We start from the raw sequence: 20,288 nt of genomic DNA, 5'->3' as shown, positions 1-20,288 counted from the left end.
GAAACATACATAGAGGCCATATGGGAGTTTTCTGTTTAGTTCAGCAACTTTGTTCCTAGCTCATCTATCAGTCTTATTAGCAGTTTCTCAGAGGTTCTTTCAAGTCTTTGGAGATCTGCGACAACACAGTAGGGCTGCTTAAATTTATATTAGCTTTCTTCTAGCAGATTAAAAAAGAAAAAAAAACCCAAGCCTTTATTGTACAAGTAAGCTTGCTGGATTATCAATACGCTGTTTTTATTCATCTTTTAATAATTCTTAGGTGATGTTTTTAGTTTTGCTTTTATTTATTTTTGTTTTTATCTTTGCTATCCACATTAAACATCCTTCATTACGGAATAAATACATTCTGTAATAGAAATTAAGACTTTTAGACTAAACACAATGCATTTTATTCACTAATACTGGAATCCAGGTTGTGGGGGGGGGGGGGAAGCCCCAAGTCTAATTACTTGTGAAATTTTATGATGTTTAGTGTTTGGGCAATATTTAGTAAAATCTGATCATACTCAGGTCTAAGGGGCGGAAGGGAGTATCCAGCAATCCTTACAGCTATCAGATCTAGACTATACAAACCCAGATAACAGATAACCAATAGATATGGGAAAATCTACCTTTTACTGCCATATAGTGGTTGCCTGGATTTTTTGCTGCTATGGCAGAGTGGAAGTGGAAGTTCATCTAGGGCAATGTGCTTCTCTTAAGGTTACAATGGTGTATTTTGTAACCCTGTTCTCAGAAAATATCATCAGGAACAGATTCACATATTTTGTGCTCAGTCCAACTGTGTATCCTATGTTTGATTGAACTTCAATCTAGATTTTAAGTTTGTGAAACAAAATGCCCTTTGGACCTTACTGCAGTTTCAGGACATTTTTAAAGAGAGGGATCTAAATGTAATCAGGTGCAGCCCCACCAATTTTCTCAGTATTAACTATTCTATAGCCTGGTTGGAATCTAGCCATCCACTTAAAATATTTTTTGCATGCAAAGAACAACTTCTTTGATCATTTGTCATGACACATTCCAAAACTGAGTTTGCATGTTAAGAGAAAAAAAGTCCAGGTTTTTCTTTGCAGAATATAGAACTGGTCTCAGACTAATATATAGTATTAATGCACATTGAAATGGAAAATATTAAATAAAGGTCCTTTTCTGTCCTTATGTTAGATCTGCACTTTCGATTTGCCTCATCTCCTGTGTGAACCATCCCCCTTTATTAAGTGCAAGAATGGATGACATCATACTCCATCCACTCACAGCTCCTTCCATATATACTCCTCATAACATTTTTCATCTCTGAGTGCGTCTTAAGTCTTTGAGCAGTAAGTCTGATGAACTTTAGTCCAGTCCAAAAATATCTTCACTTCCCATTAGCTCCTGTAGCTGGTGTCCCAAAGTGTTTTTTCCAAAAGGCAACTGGACTTTTCTAGCTTTTACCTTTTGAAAACATTTCACTTCTCATCCAAGAAGCTTCTTCAGTTCTAACTAACTGATGGGAAAGGAAGGATTTATATTCTTTGCAGTCATCTGGTTTCTCACATTCTGACGGTTGGTCGGTAGTTCTTTAAGAGTCGTTGAGGCCACTGGGGGTTTATCTGTATCCTCAGTCACCCGAATCAGATGGGTTCTGTATTTCTGGGTTTGGGATAGGAATAAATAAATAAATAATTTTATTTCTATACCGCCCTTCTCCCGAAGGACTCAGGGCGGTGTACAGCCAATTTAAAAACACAAGACACAACAATGATTAAAAATTAAAATAATTAAATAAGTTTGGCCGGATTAAAACCCCAAAAATTTAAAATACCCCAATTAAAATTATTATGTTGATAGCCCGGCCTGGCAGAACAACAGGGTCTTCAAGAAGAACCAATAAGTCTTCCTTTCACAGCTTTTTTTTTCACTAGAACTGGGCCAATGGAAGTAGTCCAGATAATAGTGTTAAGAACTTCCCATCTGGTCAGACTAGGATATCCAGAAATTTTTAAATTTCTCTCCTCCATGTTTCTAATGTTGTAGTATATAAGCATCTGTGTGGAAGTGATAAGATCAAAAGGTAGAATATAATGATTCTGTAAATAAATTAACATATCTAGGCAGTAAAGAGATGTAGCCCCACCAATATTTAGTAAGTAATGTCAATGATTGTGTTAATTACTGCTGTTGTGAGATGTCTAGTGTCTTTCTGTGTGATAAATAATGAAATTGTATTTGCTTCCTTTTGATCTGGGAAAACGATTGAAATATAAAATATACATAAACATGGAGTTTGTTTTAATTGTGGTGTTATTTTCTTAAAATATCTGCTATGGCTTACATATTGATGAAAGTCAAGCCCTTCCCTTCCACTTTTGGTATTGTGAAACTGATTTCAACATTTTGCCCTCACATTGAACTATATATTATGTGTAATTTATTTTGTTGCTCATAAAATCTAGCTGGAGATGTCCCCTCCCCCTCTCTCTGTAGAAATCATTCTTTCCCATTAAAAATATCTATATTGCTCAAATTCATTTACTTGCTAAACAATATTTATCTTATCTTTTGAATTTAAGGAGTGAACCAAAACAGGAGGAAGCAGAAATCTCTGTTGTAATACCAACTCAAGCAGGTTTTTTTTTTATGCCAATAACTTTCAGATCTGGTGTCAGTGAGTAGCTTTAAGAAATACTCTTAAATCTCTGGTCACAGTGGAAAAAAGTCTGAGCTACAAGGGGATGGTGCATTTAAGCCATTTTAATAACCCTGGTAAAAGGGAAGCGTGAAAGGGGATCCTCAGTGGTTCATATTTTCCTAAAAGGCAGAAGCTATTTTTTAAAAAGAAGTTTGACGTAAGAGAAAATATGCGTCAATGGCTGGGCTTGACTTTATTCATAAGTAATAGCTTTAAACTACTGAGCTCTTATTTGAAACTTTAAACTTAAATTTATGCCAACATTTAATTAGGGTCAAAAGTGAAATACAGAATCCAACTCATTAACAGTCACACATGTTTAGTAAAATAATCTACAATGAAAATTACAGAATCTACAAAGTAGAATGGGTCTTAAACAAAAAAGTAATGTGATCTAATTGGTATAATGTATAGATTCTGGAAGAAAATAAATAGGATGCTTCACATTCATTGGGAATATTTTGCGTTTGGCAACAAGGGCCTGTCTATCCTCTATAATTCTATCATATCTGGATGCCACTGTTTAGTATGATGTTCATTGTAAGGTGGGATCACAGATCATTATGGATATGTTGAGACATGGAAATGGCATTAACACCAGTGGTGGGATCCTGCCGGTTTAACAAACAGTTCAGTGATTGCCTGCTTTGTGCTCGTGTGCGCTATGCACGTGTGCGCAGTTTTACAAAAACTTACCTTCTGCGTTATTGCTGGGGAGTAACACAGTTGAGGCGCAGCAATCTGCTTTCTGTTGTACAGATCAGATGAGAAGATATAGGTCAGTAAAGCGCAGGGGCGGGCAGGTGAGCCCACCTGATCATCGGAGTGAACCGGTTCTCTCCCAGCTAATCATCGGAGCTACTGGTTCGCCTGAACTGGTCCGAATCGGTAGAATCTCACCCCTGATCAACAGTCATATTTATACATTTCCATGAGGGGTGGGTTCTACTTACCTTTACTACCGATTCGCAATGGGATCGCTTCTGAACATGGGCAGATCACTGATGATGACATCCGGGGTGGTGGGCGGGGCCTCCTGCTGGTTTTACTCCCGGTTCTTGCAAACCAGTCCGAACCGGGAGCAACCCACCAATTTCCATGTAGAACATGCTTTTGAAAGAAATGTTGAGTAATATTTTTTTTACAAAAATATTACTTTTGATAACTTTGATTTTTCTTTAGTTTCAGGATGAAGAACTCAGCCACTGTGGTCTGTAAATTATGCTTCATGGCTTAGTGTGGAAAGTCATATTCAGCAACTATGGTTAAGCAAACCATATCTAAATGGGAAGTGTAATCCAACATGTCTAATATCAAGATTGTGAAGACTGGAATAATCAGTCAATAATTGAACAAGAGACAGTGTATCAGTACTTGCCATCTATCCATTTTTTTTGTTCCTGAGTTGCAAACAATATATTAGCAAGAGACTGACTTATGTATTAAATAACTATAGTGATAACAAAGAAAATTAAAGGGTTAGTCAGAATATTCTAACCGAAGCATTAAATCTGTTATGTAAATAGGTTTGTTTGGCGGGAAGTTCGAAATAACTGACCCTCAGCTGATTGGTTGACCACTACTGTTGTAAGGTATATAAAGGGAGCTGGCTCCCAGGTTTAGTTGCTGGAGTCTCATCATACAATTAAGAGCTGTTGTCACGAACTACTCTGGCTTGCTGCGTCCTCATTCACCCAACTTAACAAAATCAATTATTATCAAGCACATATTATTATATATTTTCCACTGTTAAGTAATACACGCATGCTAAACATACATGCTATTTCTGATTTCTATGGCTGGGAAAGAAGAGAGGTACTGGTTCTTCCTAGATTTAGAAATAGTTTGGGAAGGTTTTTCTTATTACCAGCAGTTTGCATTAAGCAGCAGGTTGGATTAAGACAAGTGGCTGCAAAGTTCTCTGGATTCTCATTTATGCAAAGTTGGGAAAGGCCAAAAGCCCAAGCAAATTTTCAGAAGTTAAAAAACAGTAAGAAATATTATTCAGAAAATGTTTCTAGGTCATGACAAAAGCTCTTAGCCCGCTAGTGCCATCTACTGGTGCCTGGAGATACCATAACACTTAATGCCAGCAAATATAAAACAGAGCCGGGAAATTTATTGAGGGCCATATTCCTTGAGTATATTTACTAAAGACACTAAACCACTACAGTAGATTAACAATCACCCTTGACTCTGCACAATCATTTAACCATAGTCTGATGATTTCTGGAGCTAAGCATATTTCCAGTTAATACTAATCAGAATTTGAAAGCTAAATTAAACATGATATCACATTCCAATTAATGCTACTCAGAAATGTGACCACTTCTGATTTAGCCAGCACAATTAACTTTCAATAAGCCATTGACTATGATTAAAAAGCCACAGGGGTTATGTGGGAAAATGATATATGTACAGTAGTTGCATACTCACATAGCTTTAGAGAATCGTTTCAATGCTCTCTTTAATTGGGCTGGGGAATTTTGGGAATCAAAGTCTACACATCTTAAAGTTGTCAAGGCTGAGAAACACTGATCTAAAAGAACCCCAAGGCAGTGCAATAATCCAATACTACTTCATCTCCAACAGATGTTTATCCAGCCTCCGTTTAAATACTTGCAGTATTCTAATACATGAGATTCCACCACAACTTGAAGCACTCTGTTGTATGATTACTGTTAGGTAATTTTTCATGATAGCCAACAGATATCTTCCTCTTTATAATTTAAATCCATTGTTTCTTTTCCTGTCTTCTAGGACACAGAACAATTCTGTTCTGATTTCTACATAAAACCCTTTCAGACATTTAAATACATCTACTGTTGCCCACATCTCCAAATTAAAGGCACCGACCATCTCACATTTATCATAAGACATTTTGCTCTTATTCCTGGATTAAACTGATAGCATCACTCTGGAATATCACTTATTGATTACACCACAGTTTAAGCAAAATTGGAATGTTCATGACATCTAGTGGAAATCTGCAGGTAAGAGCTGATAAAGTGCTTGCTTTCATTCCACCAGCTGAATTATATTTTGAACTGAAAGGGTTTGCTATTTGACTGAAAATGTAGCAAACTTCATGAAAGAACAAAGCATTTCCAAGATGCAGTTTCAATTAGATCTTCCTACATTAAAACACATCCAACTCGCTGAAAGGTTGGTGATGCAGTTTAGGAAATCTTACACTTGGAAGGCAATGGTCCAATAACAGACCTCCATTAGACAGTCACATTACTTATTGGGATATACTATTTCATTTCAAAAAATGTAATTTTTAACATTCCTCATGCAAAGCACTTTTCACTACTGTTCCAATCAGCTTGCAGGACTGCCTCTTCCCGAGGACATCTGTCCATGCCACCAGATCGGCTAAGGTTGGGCACACTTCATGTTCCTTTCCTTAAATGCTGCCATTTTACGGCACCTAGGAAGCATAGTCCTGTCCTATGGAAAATCCTTCCCACTGAAATCTGACTCTGGCAGGTTCTTATCCTTTCAACCTTCCAAATAGCACTTAAGACCTGGCTTTCCCCCAAATGCTGCCATAGGATGAGATTGGCATGGGAGTAGTGTGTTGTGAGCTGCATTGGAAGGCTTAACTATGAGAAATCCATAAACTGTTGTGCTCCTGATGGTCATTTGGGGATCCTTGGCAGAAAGGGTAGATTGGATCATGTTGATGTACCAAGAAATAAGAAAAAGCCATCCTAACAGGAGTAGATACTACCATAGTCAGAATAGAATAGAATAGAATAGAATAGAATAGAATAGAATAGAATAGAATAGAATAGAATAGAATAGAATAGAATAGAATAGAATAGAATAGAATAGAATAGAATAACAGAGTTGGAAGGGACCTTGGAGGTCTTCTGGTCCAACCCCCTGTCCAGGCAGGAAACCCTACACCACTTCAGACAAATGGTTATCCAACATTTTCTTAAAAATTTACAGTGTTGGGGCATTCACAACTTCTGCAGGCAAGTTGTTCCACTTATTAATTGTTCTAACTGTCAGGAAATTTCTCCTTAGTTCTAAATTGCTTCTCTCCTTCATTAGTTTCTACCCATTGCTTCTTGTTCTACCCTCAGGTGCTTTGGAGAATAGTTTGACTCCCTCTTCTTTGTGGCAACCCCTGAGATATTGGAACACTGCTATCATGTCTCCCCTAGTCCTTCTCTTCATTAAACTAAACATACCCAGTTCCTGCAACCGTTCTTCATATGTTTTAACCTCCAGTCCCCTAATCATCTTTGTTGCTCTTCTCTGCACTCTTTCTAGAGTCTCAACATCTTTTTTACATCGTGGCGACCAAAACTGAATGCAATATTCCAAGTGTGACCTTATCAAGGCATTATAAAGTGGTATTAACACTTCACGTGACCTCTGTTTATGCAGCCCAGAACTGTGTTGGCTTTTTTGGCAGCTGCTGCACACTGCTGGCTCATATTTAAATGGTTGTCCACTAGGACTCCAAGATCCCTCTCACAGTTACTACTATTGAGCAAGGTACCACATATACGGTACCTGTGCATTTTGTTTTTCTTCCCTAAATGTAGAACCTTACTTTTTTCACTGTTGAATTTCATTTTGTTAGATAACGCCCAATGTTCAAGTCTGTATCTTGAGCCTATCTTCTGGAGTGTTGGCTATTCCTGCCAGCTTGGTGTCATCTGCAAATTCAATGAGTTCCCCATCTATCCCCTTGTCCAAGTCATTGATGAAGATGTTGAAGAGCACTGGGCCTAAAACAGAGCCCTGGGATACTCCACTGCATACTTCCCTCCATGTAGATGCAGTTCCATTTAGGACTACACCTTGAGTGCGGTTGGTCAGCCAGTTATGAATCCATCTGGTGATGATGCTGTCTAACCCACATTTTTCTACTTTATCTAGTAGTAGGTTATGGTCTACTTTATCAAATGCTTTACCAAAGTCCAAGTAAATTATATCGACAGCATTCCTCTGGTCCACTAATTTTGTCACTTTGTCAAAGAACGCAATAAGATTAGACTGGCATGATCTGTTTTTGACAAACCCATGTTGGCTTTTGGTTAATACTTTGTTTTCTTCTAAGTGTTTGGTGATTCGTTGCTTATCTTTTCCAGAAACTTCCCTGGTATTGAGGTCAGACTGATAGGTCTGTAATTTCCTGGATCTGTTTTTTTCCCCTTTTTTCAAGATGGGAACTACATTAGCTCTTTTCCAGTCCTCTGGCAGTTCCCCTGTGCTCCAGGATCTTTGAAAGATATAGTTCAGTGGTTCTGAGAACTCATCTGCCAGTTCCTTCAGAACCTTGGGGTGTAATCCATCTGGTCCTGATGATTTATACTTGTCTAGAGTAGACAAGTGTTCACTTACTATTTTCTTCCCTATTTTAACTTGCGTTCCTAATCTGTTTTTTGTGGTGCTGTTTTTGATAGGTTGGACTGTTTTTTTCTTTTGTGTAAAGACAGATGCAAAAAATGAGTTAAGTAGTTCTGCTTTCTCCCTGTTGCTTGTCACCTTTTTGCCATTTTCTCCCAGCAATGGGCCAATTGTTTCCTTGACTTTTTTCTTGTTTTTAATATGTTGGAAGAAGCTTTTTTTGTTATTTTTTACTTTAGTCACAAGCCTTTGTTCATTGTGAGCCTTAGCTTTCCTCACTTCATCTTTACAGGCTCGGGCTATTTGCTGATATTCTGCCTTAGTTATTTGCCCCTCTTTCCACTTTTTATACTTGTCCTTTTTGTCTTTCAATTTGTTAGAGAGTTCTTTATGCAGCCATGCTGGTTTCTTTTGAGATCTATTATTTTTCTTCTTCATTAGTATTGTGCTAGATTGGGCTTTTATAATCTCACTTTTCAAAATTCCCCAAGTTTCTTGAGTTGTTTTTCCCTTGAGGGTTCTCATCCATGGAATCCTTCTCAAGCTCTCTCTAAGTTTATTGAAATTAGCTCTCTTAAAAGTCCAAGACTCTAGTTTGACTACGTTCTACTACTTGTGTTTGCATAATGTTGAATTCCAATATTGCGTGATCACTTGCCCCCAAGGTTCCTGTAGCTTCAACACCTTCTATCATTTCGTCTCTGTTAGTGAGAATTAAGTCCAATATGGCTGATCCTCTTGTTCCCTTCTCTACTTTTTGGGAAACGAAGTTGTCTGCTAGGTTTGTTAGGAACCTGTTGGATCTACCACTTGTTGCAGTTTGTCTCCCAGTTGATGTCAGGGTAGTTAAAATCCCCCATTACTATTGTGATGTGCTTCCTACATACCTTAGTTAGCTGACTAGCAAAAAGTTCATCTACTTCCTCTGTTTGGTTGGGTGGCCTATAGTATAGACCTATGGTAATCTCATTCCCCCCCACCTTTAATATTGACCCAAATGCATTCAAGATAATTTTCATCATTGTTGTGCTCTATTTCTGTAGAGATGTAGTTATTTCTTAAATATAGTGCAACTCCACCTCCTCTTTTATTTGGTCTATTTCTTTTAAATAACTTATATCCCTCTGGCTGTATGTTCCATTTGTGGGTTTCATCCCACCAAGTTTCTGTAATGGCAACAATATCATATCTGCCCTCATTTACTTGAATTTCTAATTCACCCTGTTTATTCCTCATACTCTGTGCGTTGGTGTATAGACATTTGTAAAGATTAATAAAGATTAAACCAAGAGGCAGTACAACTGGAAAACCATTCAAATCAAACTAGAGTACTACAGTAAAAAAAAGGGGGGGGGGGGAAACCAATGGTAAATTTAATTTTACAAGTATATCTCAATGTGGAACTTGTTTGCAGTTACCATTTCATTTCAGATTAGGATGATGTGGGCACAGCAGTCAGACTGGGTTTGATATTTTAGGTAGCTTGGCATACTCAGTATCTCTGCTAGGCTGCCATGATCATAGTGCTCCAAAATACCATTACTAGTAGCTACTCAAGAAAATCTGCCATGAAACACAGGCCTGGGATGGTGAGACAAGAACTAGGCTTAAAGCAGATATCAAGACTTTGGGGCTTACTTAGTTCCTAAGGATACTAGTTCTGGCTGGACTTCTGGTTGACATTGTGGTGCTATCAGATGTGAAGAGCTGGCCTCCATGGAATCGCACCAAATTCCTTCATTGGAGGACCCCCATAAGGGGCTAAAGTCACCCTGTAGGGATGATGAAGATCCTGCAGGTCAGGGAGAGCAGTGGCTCTCCTGCTTGACCCAGGGCTAATTCCCTCTCAGCTGACAACTAAGGGAGTGGCAGCCATTATGGCTGCGGTGAAGCTGGGGCAGCCAAAGAAACAAAGAATGTGCTGGAGCGATGTGGATGAACAGTGACTGGAACTGGGTGAAGTGACTTTTGTTTACCTAAAACCTACCCCAAAGAAAATTAACTCTGGAAAAAAGACTCTTTGAAAAGTTAGTTTAAGCAGCGAACAATTATAGAGAGAAAAATTACAGACCCAAAAGAAAAGATTTTAAGAAGAGAGCACAAAACCTTTAAAAACATTGAAAGATTGGATCTCTAATTTTTACTGGCAATATGGCATTTTAAAATGCTGGAATTACCTGTCAGAAGTTTGATTATCTGTTTGAATAAATACAAACGGAACCTGTTAGAATTCATGCAACATGAAGTTAAGCTGAAGGCGCCATCTACTGCTGAATCAAATACAGTATACTCCTACAACCCTGGAAAAAATACTGATAAGACAGAGAAGAAAGTGGAAATAACACCTGGAGGATTGCTGTACTATTTATTGCTCTATACTTACCTGCTCCAAGGATACTAGTTCTAGCTAAGGGGCAAAATTGAAATGTGGGAAACATTTTCAGAAATGTTGCAGAAATAAGCAGGCAAACTGTGACTTTGTGTTGAAAATAAAGACTAAATCTCCTGGTGAGAGTGAGGTATAGAAGCTGCCAGAAAGAGGAGAGGGTCAATTTATTTTCCAAAGCACCAGAGGGCAGAACAAGAAACAATGGATGGAAACTAATCAAGAAGAGAAGCAACCTGGAATTGAAGAGAAACTTCCTAACAGTGAGGACAATTAACCAGTGGGATAGCTTGCCTTCAGAAGTTGTGGGTGCTTCATCACTGGAGGTTTTTAAGAAGAGACTGGACAGTCACTTGTCTGGATTGGTATAGGAACTCCTGCTTGAGCAGGGAGCTGGACTAGAAGATCTCCAAGGTCCCTTCCAGTTCTATTCTGATTCTACGTTGCAAGGAGGTGCTTACTTAATGACCCACGGCACAGGGAGAGCAAGGATTGCCATCACTAAGCAATGCAGTCACACGCCATTGCACTTTACGACCACTTTAGTGAGGGAAATTCTGGTCCCAATTGCCATTGTAACTTAAGGACTACCTGCATATGTTTTTTTTCTCAATTTACTTTCTTATTTCACTGAGTTTTATGTTTTGTCACTCTTTTCCTTTTTTATAACTTTATACAATATGTTTGTCTTTTATTATTGTAAAACTTCTTTTAATAAAAATTATTTTAAAACGTAGAAGAGATAATCCTATACAAGTAGTCCTCAACTTACAACCATAATTGAACCCAAAATTTATGTTGCTAAGTGCGACATTTGTTAAGTTAGTTTTGCCCCATTTTATATCTTTTCTCACTGCAGTTGTTAAGTGAATCATTGCAGTGGTTAAGTTAATAAGCTAGTTGTTAAGTAAATCGGGTTGACTTTGCTTGTCAGAAGGTAGCAAAAGATGTTCACACGATCTGGAGACACTGCAACCGTCATAAATATGAACCACTTGCCAAGCATCTGAATTGACCATAAGGAGCTGCAATGATCATAAGTGTGAAAAATGGTCATAAGTTACTTTTTTCAGTGACGTTGTAACTTCAAACGGTCACTAAATAAACTGTTGTAAATCGAGGATTACCTGTATATTGCTTGGACAGCTCGGATGAAAGACAGTAGGATCTTGAATAGGAAGATAGTTCGTTGCAAAAAATTTCTATTCACTTGTGGTTGATATCATAAGCTTTTATGTCCATGTAGATATGAATGAAATCAAAGGTCCTATTTAAAAAAAACCCACATATTTCCAATAACATTTGGGACTGGGTAGGGCAGCACAGCTAGAATTAAAAAGTTCTTATCACAAGTAGTACTTGAGGACATTGCTTATTATCAATTCTGATAGAGTCACTAGGTGGCAACATTAGCGAAGGAAATTTTTTAACAGACCAAAAAGGATCTTAATAAGCAATCTTATTACAGTCAGAAAAAGGAGTAACTATATCCAGGGCACAATTAGTTATTTACGGTAGCTAATCCAAACAACTAATTTTATTAGTTAGTTTAAACAAATAACTAATAAACTAATATCATGAGGAACCTGCTGTTCCCTTTTATTCGTAATCATCTCATGTATTCACAATCATGTTTATATTTTTATATGTAATATTATACATGCTTGAAAAAATAAATAAATAAATAAAATAAAAATAAAATAAAATAAAAACATATGAGACTTTATATAGAGTTTTAGAGATTCTGGATGTTTATTAAAAGTAAATATCTACGTGACCCACAAGTTCTGATAAGGAATGGGAAATGAGCTTCTTCTACTTATACATTTTGTGGAAAAGATGTGACCAATTGTTTCAACCGCATATGGCTCATATGCAGTGGTGAAATCCAATTTTTTTTACTACTGGTTCTGTGGGTGTAGCTTGGTGGGCATGGTGTGGCTTGGTAGGCGTGGCTTGGTGGGAGTGGCAGGGGAAGGATACTGCAAAATCCCCATTACCTCCCCACTCCTGGGGGAAGGATATTGCAAAATCTCCATTCCCATCCCACTCTGGAGCCAGCCAGAGGTGGTATTTGCTGGTTCTCTGAACTACTCAAAATTTCCGCAACCGATTCTCCGAACTGCTCAAAATTTCCACTACCGGTTCTCCAGAACTTATCAGAACCTGCTGGATTTTACCCCTGCTCATATGGACTAGTTTGTTCCTTACAAGGAGTCTTATAAGTAAGATAGAAATCAGTACAGATCGTCTTTTGGTTGTAACAGCAATTGGCACCAGAATTTCCATTGCAAATTGATCTGGTTGTAAAGTGTGAAGTCATGTGATCACAACATTTAGCAATTACAATCCCAGTCTGGTTTGTTGTAGCTGCCCCCCCCCCACACACACACTGGATCATGGAATACAGTTTTTTTGGATGTTACTTTGCAGTTTCATCACTATTTAAATTTCTTTAAGATGACTTGTGTTGTTCTTTGTAAGAGACTACCATTAATTTAGGAGTCTGCACAACCCTTTTCTAGATCATTTTAGGTATAGGAACTCAGATAATCATCTGGCAGGCATTTATCATCCTCTAATCATCTGCAGACCATGGACAATCGGACAACCGCTGCTGCATTGCCACTTCAAATGGCCTGCCATGCCGGCTTGAATTGCCTGCCACCACCACCGCATTGCCACCCCAAACGGCCTGTCATTGCCAGCTCAAACGGCCTGCCACCTCAGCTGCATTGCTGCTCCAAATGGCCTGCCGCCACTACCGCATTGCTGCTCCATTAAAGCTGGCTTTTTGCCTAGGTTTGTCTAGCTCTTAGGGGGGAAATGGATGGGGTCTGGGGAGGAAGCTGTTTTCCTACCAACAGCCAGACAAACCTAGACAAAAAGCCAGCCCTCACTAGCACCCAGCTTCACCAACAGTGGCAGGGGTGGTTCTAAACTTTTTTACTACCGGTTCTGTGGGCGTGGCTTATTTTGTAGGTGTGGCTTGGAGGTCATGTGACTAGGTGGGCGTGGCTAGCTGGTCAGAGTCATTTCTGGAAGGTCCTCGCACTTACGACCCGACTCATTTGTTTGCTTTTAACACTGATCAGCTGTAGGACGGCCCTTTGAAGCCCCGCGGCAAGAGTTTAAACAATTTTTTTCCCTCTAGTCATCAGCTGGGACTCAGAAGGCAGCAATAGATTGGGGGTGGGACCAAATAAAAGGTAAGAATAATGTGGGGGGTGGGGGGAGGGTGGGGGGAGAACCGGTTCGGTGATGTCATATCGTCACCGCTACCGGCTTGGCCGAACCGGACCGAACCGGGAGGAACCCACCACTGAACAGTGGGCTTGCAAAGGGCAATGTGGATCCGCCTGCATTAAGCTAAACTGGGGAGGGAGAGTGTGAACGAGCACCAAGGAGTTCACAGGAGAAGGGAAGCCAGGCAAAGGGGCGAGCGAGGGCATATGCAGCATGCCGTAGCACATGCACTTTTCCTCAGCCCCCTTCTTTTGGAGGGCTCCGCTTGGCTCTGCTCCTGCTTCTCCTCTCACCCCATTAGCCAGCCTCCCAGCAGGAGGTGAGTGGAGCTGGCGGTCGTGAGAAAAAGGGCTGGACGTCCCTGCTCCTCCTCAGCATGCATTCAAAGGCCATTGAGCAAAAAGGAGGGTGGGAAAAAAAGCAGAGCAGAGGGGACAGGGTGACCGAGACCCTTACCTCGTGCACGTGTGCCTCCCAGGCTTTGCCTGTATACACTGCCTCTAAAGCAGCAAGTTAAGAAAATGAGGCAAGGGGAGGAATAAAAGGAGATCCATCAGGGCAAGACAAGCAGCCCGGCTGTTTCAGACTTTAACCCCACGATATAGGCAAAGCTGTGTGCTCCTGCCAGCCTGGAAGGTGGACGGGCTGTCCAGCCATCCAGCTGTCGAAGAAATGGGGATAGGGTAAATGCTGTGAAATGGGGGGGTGGGAGAGAACAGGCGGATGCGTTTTACCCGCATGCGTCAGCAAAACAAACGTCTAGAACGTGGGCGTAGATCCCACCTGCTGCTGCTATTAAAGTGAAGCATCCCCTTGTATTTCTGTGCTTAGCTTATTTATTTTAAATCTCTCCTGCCAAATGGCATTATAATTGTGTAAAATTGGTGACTAGTGACTGAATGCTGATCTTGGAAGGCTTTGAAAGCCATAGAAATTAGGCTTGAGGGGCTACAGTTCACTCTGTTGTGGAAGAATGGCAAAAAGAGAAACTGCTCTAATAGAAAAAGGAAAGTTATTAAAGAAACATGTAGACACCAGACTAACAGATATTGATGACAGTCACCAAATAGAGGAGTCTATCTAAACCAGGTTATCAAGAAAAGGAGCAAGAAAGAGACAACTTTCGGGAAAAGAGAGGTAGTTGCTCAACTCATCATGATGAGCCATGATTACTAAGTAAACCACAATGACTGGGTTGGTATAGCATACTAACCCATTAATCAAAGTTTCCAAACTGCAGTAGTTGGGTTCATATAATACACTAAGTAAAAATACGAACAAAGTGTAGGCATAATTGTTTTGAGAAGTAGGATCAAGTGTAAAATTATAGAATTCAGTAATGATACAAAGATATAAAATCAATTTTAAAAATTCTAAGGAAAAATCACACAATTTTAGCAAAAACGGGTATATACAACTTTAGCGGCAGGATTTAGTCAACTTATTGCTGAAGAATCAGTCCAATAGCATGTTTCCATAGGATAGTTTTTCAGTGCTATCTCAGAGACATGGAAGTAGCATGTTTTGTGCTGCTGGGAATATAAATAACCTAACCAAATCAAAAACCTTTGTAGAAAAGACTGAAGTTTATCCATATTCTTACATAATTTAAATATAAAGATGAATGGAAATCAAACTGTATGTGAGCAACATATGAATTTTAAGAAATGGGGAGCAAGATATTTATTAATAAAAGCAACTTTCAAGATGTGGTGGGACTGCAACTGAGAAATTCTAGTGACAATGGCCAGAATTTCCAGCTGCTACTGCTTTTAGGCAGATTATCACAACTAATCCTTCATGGGATTTTACTGATTTTACTTAGGTGTGCACGATACATACATGTGTGCAAATTTATATGTTCAAAATAAAGGACATTCCTCCAGGTGATTACAATATTATTAATTTCTTCAACATGTCTCTGGGCATCTTATGAATCCAACACTCTTAGAAAAAAATGTAGCAGGCCAATTATCAAATTAAAATATTAAAAGGAAACAAATATTGCTATGAACGCCTAGTGGAGGTGGGGCAGAGGGGAGAGATTAGTGTAAAAGTCAAGTAGTAAGTAAGTTGGAGGAGATGATCCAGGGAGTGGGAGGAAAACCTGTTTGCACATGAAAAAAAAACCTGTTTGCACATGACACATTGAACTAACCAATCACATTTCACCCCAGTATATTGTATGAATCCAGCCAGTGTTGTTAATTCAGGGTATAGTGTGAATCTTGGGAATTGATTTAATTGAATAAAGCATAAATAGATGTGTTGTTGCAACACAGCAAATGACCAAAGTGGGAAAAAGAGAAAGTGATGCCACACAGGATGAAAGGAAGGAAGAAAAGTAGAACGGGAATTTCAAAGAGAAAATGAGATGCTGGGGGCTGCTCATATAGTGAGCAAACAAGATATATGCACATATGCACATAAGCAAAGGTAAAAGTGACACAAGATTCCTCCAAATCTCCATCAAGTTCATCTGAAGAAATCAAATTATTCAGCAGATATATAGTACTGAATATTGTGCAACAAAAAATAAAATAAAGGGTTTCAACTGTAATCACCAGGGGAGTACAGTACATAAGTATATATAAACCAGAACCAAGCTCTATAAACTTGCCTTCCTCAGAAATACCATAAGAATCTCAAAGAGCTCAGTGTTTCTGGAATTCCAGATTCCACAAATCTTGGTGGAGGGAAGAAAGGAAAACTGAGCAAGTCTGAGCAAGAAAGAAAGCAATCAGATGGCAGAAAGCTATTTGTTTTCCACAGAAGGCTGACAGTGGAACCAAGAAAGTTCATAATAAATACTGGAAACATGGGATCAAAACAGAGGGTGTTGCCACATCCTGGGTGGGTTGCCCCCACCCGGCCAGGACCTGAAGGGAATTAGTCTCTTCCTGTTTTTTGGCAACACCTGTCTAGCTTGTCCTGCCAATACATACAGAGAATTTAATGGAATGTTGCTTGGGAAGTTCTTGATAGGGCTTGAAGTACAGGAAATATCCTAAATCATGAACTGTCCCATTCTTCCTCTGGGCCATGGGGAATATGCATCTAGACATCTCACTTGTGTGTAGGGTGCTTAACATCTACAAAAAGTTTATACTTTTTCCATCGACTTATTTTTTGTTTTTGCAAAGCTTAAATAGCTAGCAACCTCCGATTATCCCTTTGAGCAACTAACAATATAGCTATGCAGCTTATGTACGTCATTTAATGAAGATGTGAAGTCCTTTGCATGTGATTGAATTAAATGAAGTCCACATTCCCCTTAAAAGAAAGTTAATGTAATACAGAAGCAATTTATTTTTCAAATATACACAAGAATGTTCTTGAAATTTAAATCATGATAGTCAATTGAAATCAAGGTTTGTCAAACCACATTTCATTTGATATGTATTTAAACCTAGAAATATAATTACTGCTTTTTTCCTATGTCCTATTTTAAAAGAGTAAAAATAGATGCTGTTCCCAGCATCCTATAACAAGAGGAAGAAGAGAGTACAATAACACTTAAAGGGATAAATATTAGAGAAGCCACAGAAACAATAACTTATTTAGAGTGATCATAAAAATATTGTAATAGATGCTGAGAACATGAATGAGAGCATGTATTGGAGTGATGTCCTCCATATGTTTCCCAGGGGCATCTTATTGTCCTCCTGTAGGATCTTGGGATTAGCTGTACTTTTGGTTCAATTCAGAAATGTTCTTAGTATACTTGCATGTACCTCGTAACCTCTCGCCTTGATTACTGCAACGCTCTCTACATGGGGCTCCCCTTGAAGAGCACCCGGAGGCTCCAACTGGTCCAGAACGCAGCAGCGCGGGTAGTGACGGGAGCAGTGTGGCGCTCCCATGTAACCCCGCTCCTGCGTGAACTGCACTGGCTCCCGGTGGTCTTCCGGGTGCGCTTCAAGGTGTTGGTTATCACCTTTAAAGCGCTCCATGGCATAGGGCCTAGCTATCTTTGAGACCGCCTACTGCCACCGACGACCTCCCACCGACCCGTGCGCTCCCACAGAGAGGGCCTCCTTGGGGTGCCATCAGCCAAACAATGCAGGCTGGTGACCCCCAGGGGGAGGCCCTTCTCTGTGGGGGCACCCACCCTCTGGAATCAGTTGCCCCCTGAGATAAGGAGAATCCATGACCTCAGCGCCTTCCGCCGTGCCCTTAAAACTTTCTTTTTCCAACAAGCCGGGCTGGCCTAATTCTTTTTAAGGGTTTTTTTTAATTGTTTTGTTTTGTTTATCGTTTTAATTAATGGGGCCAAATCTATATATATATTTTTAACTGTATTTTAATATTTGTATTTGATGTTTTTATTTGGCTGTTCACCGCCCTGAGTCCTCAGGGAGAAGGGCGGTATACAAATTTAAAATAAAATAAAATAAAATAAAATAAAAAATAATGTCTAGCTATTGGGAGATATACAAATGAATAAGAATGGTGATCAGATGGGGATCTGTTTTTCAATTGCATCCAAAAAGAGTAAGAGTGATGGACTATGTATGCAATAAACGGTATATTTGTAACAATGAAATTGAAAAAAAATAATGGATCCAGTGCTAATGTGAATTTGAAGCGTGAATCATTACTGCAATGCTTCCTTTTAAATTGGGGAGACTAGTTCTTGTCTGAAAATCCTTGGACCACAAAATATCAGCAAACAGAAATGATTTAACCAATTTGTTGTAGCCAGGATGTGATAGCCGCTTCAGAGATTACATTCATAGTTGTGCACTTTGTGCATTAGAATAGTACAAAATGTTGGCTTCGAAAAATTTGGCTGTGCAATTGATAAACAGTATAGCAATGTAAAACTGTAAAGATCCAAACTGTTCCGCTCACTATTCCCTCCCCCCCATTATATTTTGTTTGGTATATTCTACATATTTTCGTTGTATGTGTATACTGTATATACACTTACAATGACAATAAAGTTATTTATTTATTTATTTTATTTATTTGCAGGAGAATATTCCTACAGATGTTGATTTATTTCATTTTCAAGCACTACTTAAAGCTAATACTTAATATTAATAATGCATAATAAAGCTAAATTAAATAATAAAGCTAAAGTTACAAACTTTTTTTAGGCATAATCCAGATATAAAAAGGATGGTATTAATTGAATAGGTTTAAGCATCAAAGAAGTGCGGGAGGCTCAAAGAGAAACCCGGGACGGAAAGGACAGAGAAAGAGAGCAAATGGCTCTTCTACAGCAGAAAGAAAATTACAGCCAATTCACACTTGCTCCAAACTAACAGCCATCGCAAACCATAATTTGAAATCCGAGCATACGCGAGAATCTCCCCCACCCTCCACCTTCCCCACAAACTCCCCCACCTCCGTCCTTCCAACTGTCAACGACGAAGCTCCGCCCAACTCCCGTAGGGGGCGCTCCCCCACCCTCCCGAACGCTCCTCCCGTCGGCTCCGTTTGGTGCGCGTGCGCTCAAGGAGGCCCTCGCTTGGCTCCTCCCGGTTCGGCCTGCGCGAAGGCGGGCGCGGTGCGCGAAGGCAGAGTTCACAACTGCGCGGCCTGACGAGATCTCCAGGGCGGCAGAATCCCCCCCCCCGCGCGCAAGAGGGTGAAGGAGAATGCGGCGGGGCGAAGAGATTGGCCCAGGGGCGTTCGGGCCGCTGTTACCTTTGATGCTGGTAGCGCTACTGCGGGAGGCTGCGGGGGAACCTTGCCCCGCCGCCGCGCCTTGTTCTTGCCGGCGAGGTGTGTTGGATTGCAGCCGCCTCCGCCTGTCGGGTCGGACCTTAGAACCAGGCCTGCTGCCACTTTTGCCTCGCAGCATCACCGCGCTGTAAGTATCGTTCTTGTCGGCTCGCGGGGTCTTGCGCCTCTGTCCGTTTGTCAGCGGGGTCTCTGGAAGGTTTCCCTTGGCTGCTTCAGGGCCGAGTTAGGGGATCTGGTAGGTGCTTCTCCCTCTCGAGAGCTGTAGATTTGCTCCCGAGTTCTGATTGTTTAAAGAGTTTTCTTTGCTAAGATCGCAAACAGACATTTGCGTTCGTTTTATCTCAAAGGTCTTCAAACTTGGCTGCTTTAAGACTTGGGGACTTCAACTCCCAGAATTCTCCAGCCAGCATAGCATAGCATAGCTGGCTGGAGAATTTTGGGAGTTGAAGTCCCCAAGTCTTAAAGCTGCCAAGTTTGAAGACCTCTGTTATCTGGACTGGGAGACAATATCTCTGTGTGTGTGTGTGTGTGTGTGTGTGTGTGTGTGTGTGTGTGTGTATATGTATATGTATATGTATATGTATATGTATATGTATATAAGAATCAGATGCTGGGTTGCTGTGTATCAAAACATCTGCCTAGTTTTCTTTTCCCTTTACCCCTCCCCTAATTCTCCGCTTAAGGTTGCGTTTTGAAGTCTTTAAATTTATAGAGTTATGATGATCAACCCACAGTATTTTAAAAATTCCAGGGAGCGAGAGAAATCCTGCAACATAGTTTTCCCGGATAACTTGTGCAATTTGCCTCTCCCAGTGACCTAGTTTCAGTAGGTTTGCTTGAACCTTACTGGCTATTAAATGACAGTAAAATTTTGATGGGGTGTGTTATTTTGGTTAAAATCTGCACTCTAAT

At 39.9% G+C, this 20,288-nt stretch overlaps 1 protein-coding gene and 1 long non-coding RNA gene across 4 annotated transcripts in view; one reads left to right on the top strand and one right to left on the bottom strand.

The window, feature by feature from the left end:
- Positions 1 to 212: 212 nt before the first annotated feature.
- On the bottom strand, positions 213 to 19,419 carry LOC117663810 (uncharacterized). Of its 2 annotated transcripts, none has more exons than XR_009622084.2 (3): positions 3,631 to 4,380; positions 3,374 to 3,425; positions 213 to 1,638 (listed from the first exon to the last, which is right to left on the bottom strand). It is a non-coding gene; the product is annotated as an uncharacterized LOC117663810 (long non-coding RNA). The 2 variants fall into 2 exon arrangements; XR_004590822.3 differs by lacking the exon at positions 3,631 to 4,380 and adding an exon at positions 19,338 to 19,419 and having other exon boundaries at positions 1,523 to 1,638.
- LRIG2 (leucine rich repeats and immunoglobulin like domains 2) overlaps positions 19,120 to 20,288 on the top strand; it is a 56,696-nt gene continuing 55,527 nt past the window's right edge. The window contains exon 1 of one of the 2 annotated variants that reach the window (XM_034414285.3): positions 19,120 to 19,503. In XM_034414285.3, the coding sequence (XP_034270176.1) occupies positions 19,289 to 19,503 (215 nt within the window). In that variant the 5' untranslated portion in view covers positions 19,120 to 19,288. The remainder of the gene's footprint in view (positions 19,504 to 20,288) is intronic. The other variant, XM_034414284.3, reaches the window with a different exon arrangement.

Source organism: Pantherophis guttatus, chromosome 3 (assembly GCF_059756535.1).
Source record: "Pantherophis guttatus breed Tessera chromosome 3, ASM5975653v1, whole genome shotgun sequence".
NCBI lineage: Eukaryota > Metazoa > Chordata > Lepidosauria > Squamata > Colubridae > Pantherophis > Pantherophis guttatus.
The sequence above is the reverse complement of the archived record's forward strand: the minus strand, read 5'-3'. Positions and strand labels throughout refer to the sequence as shown.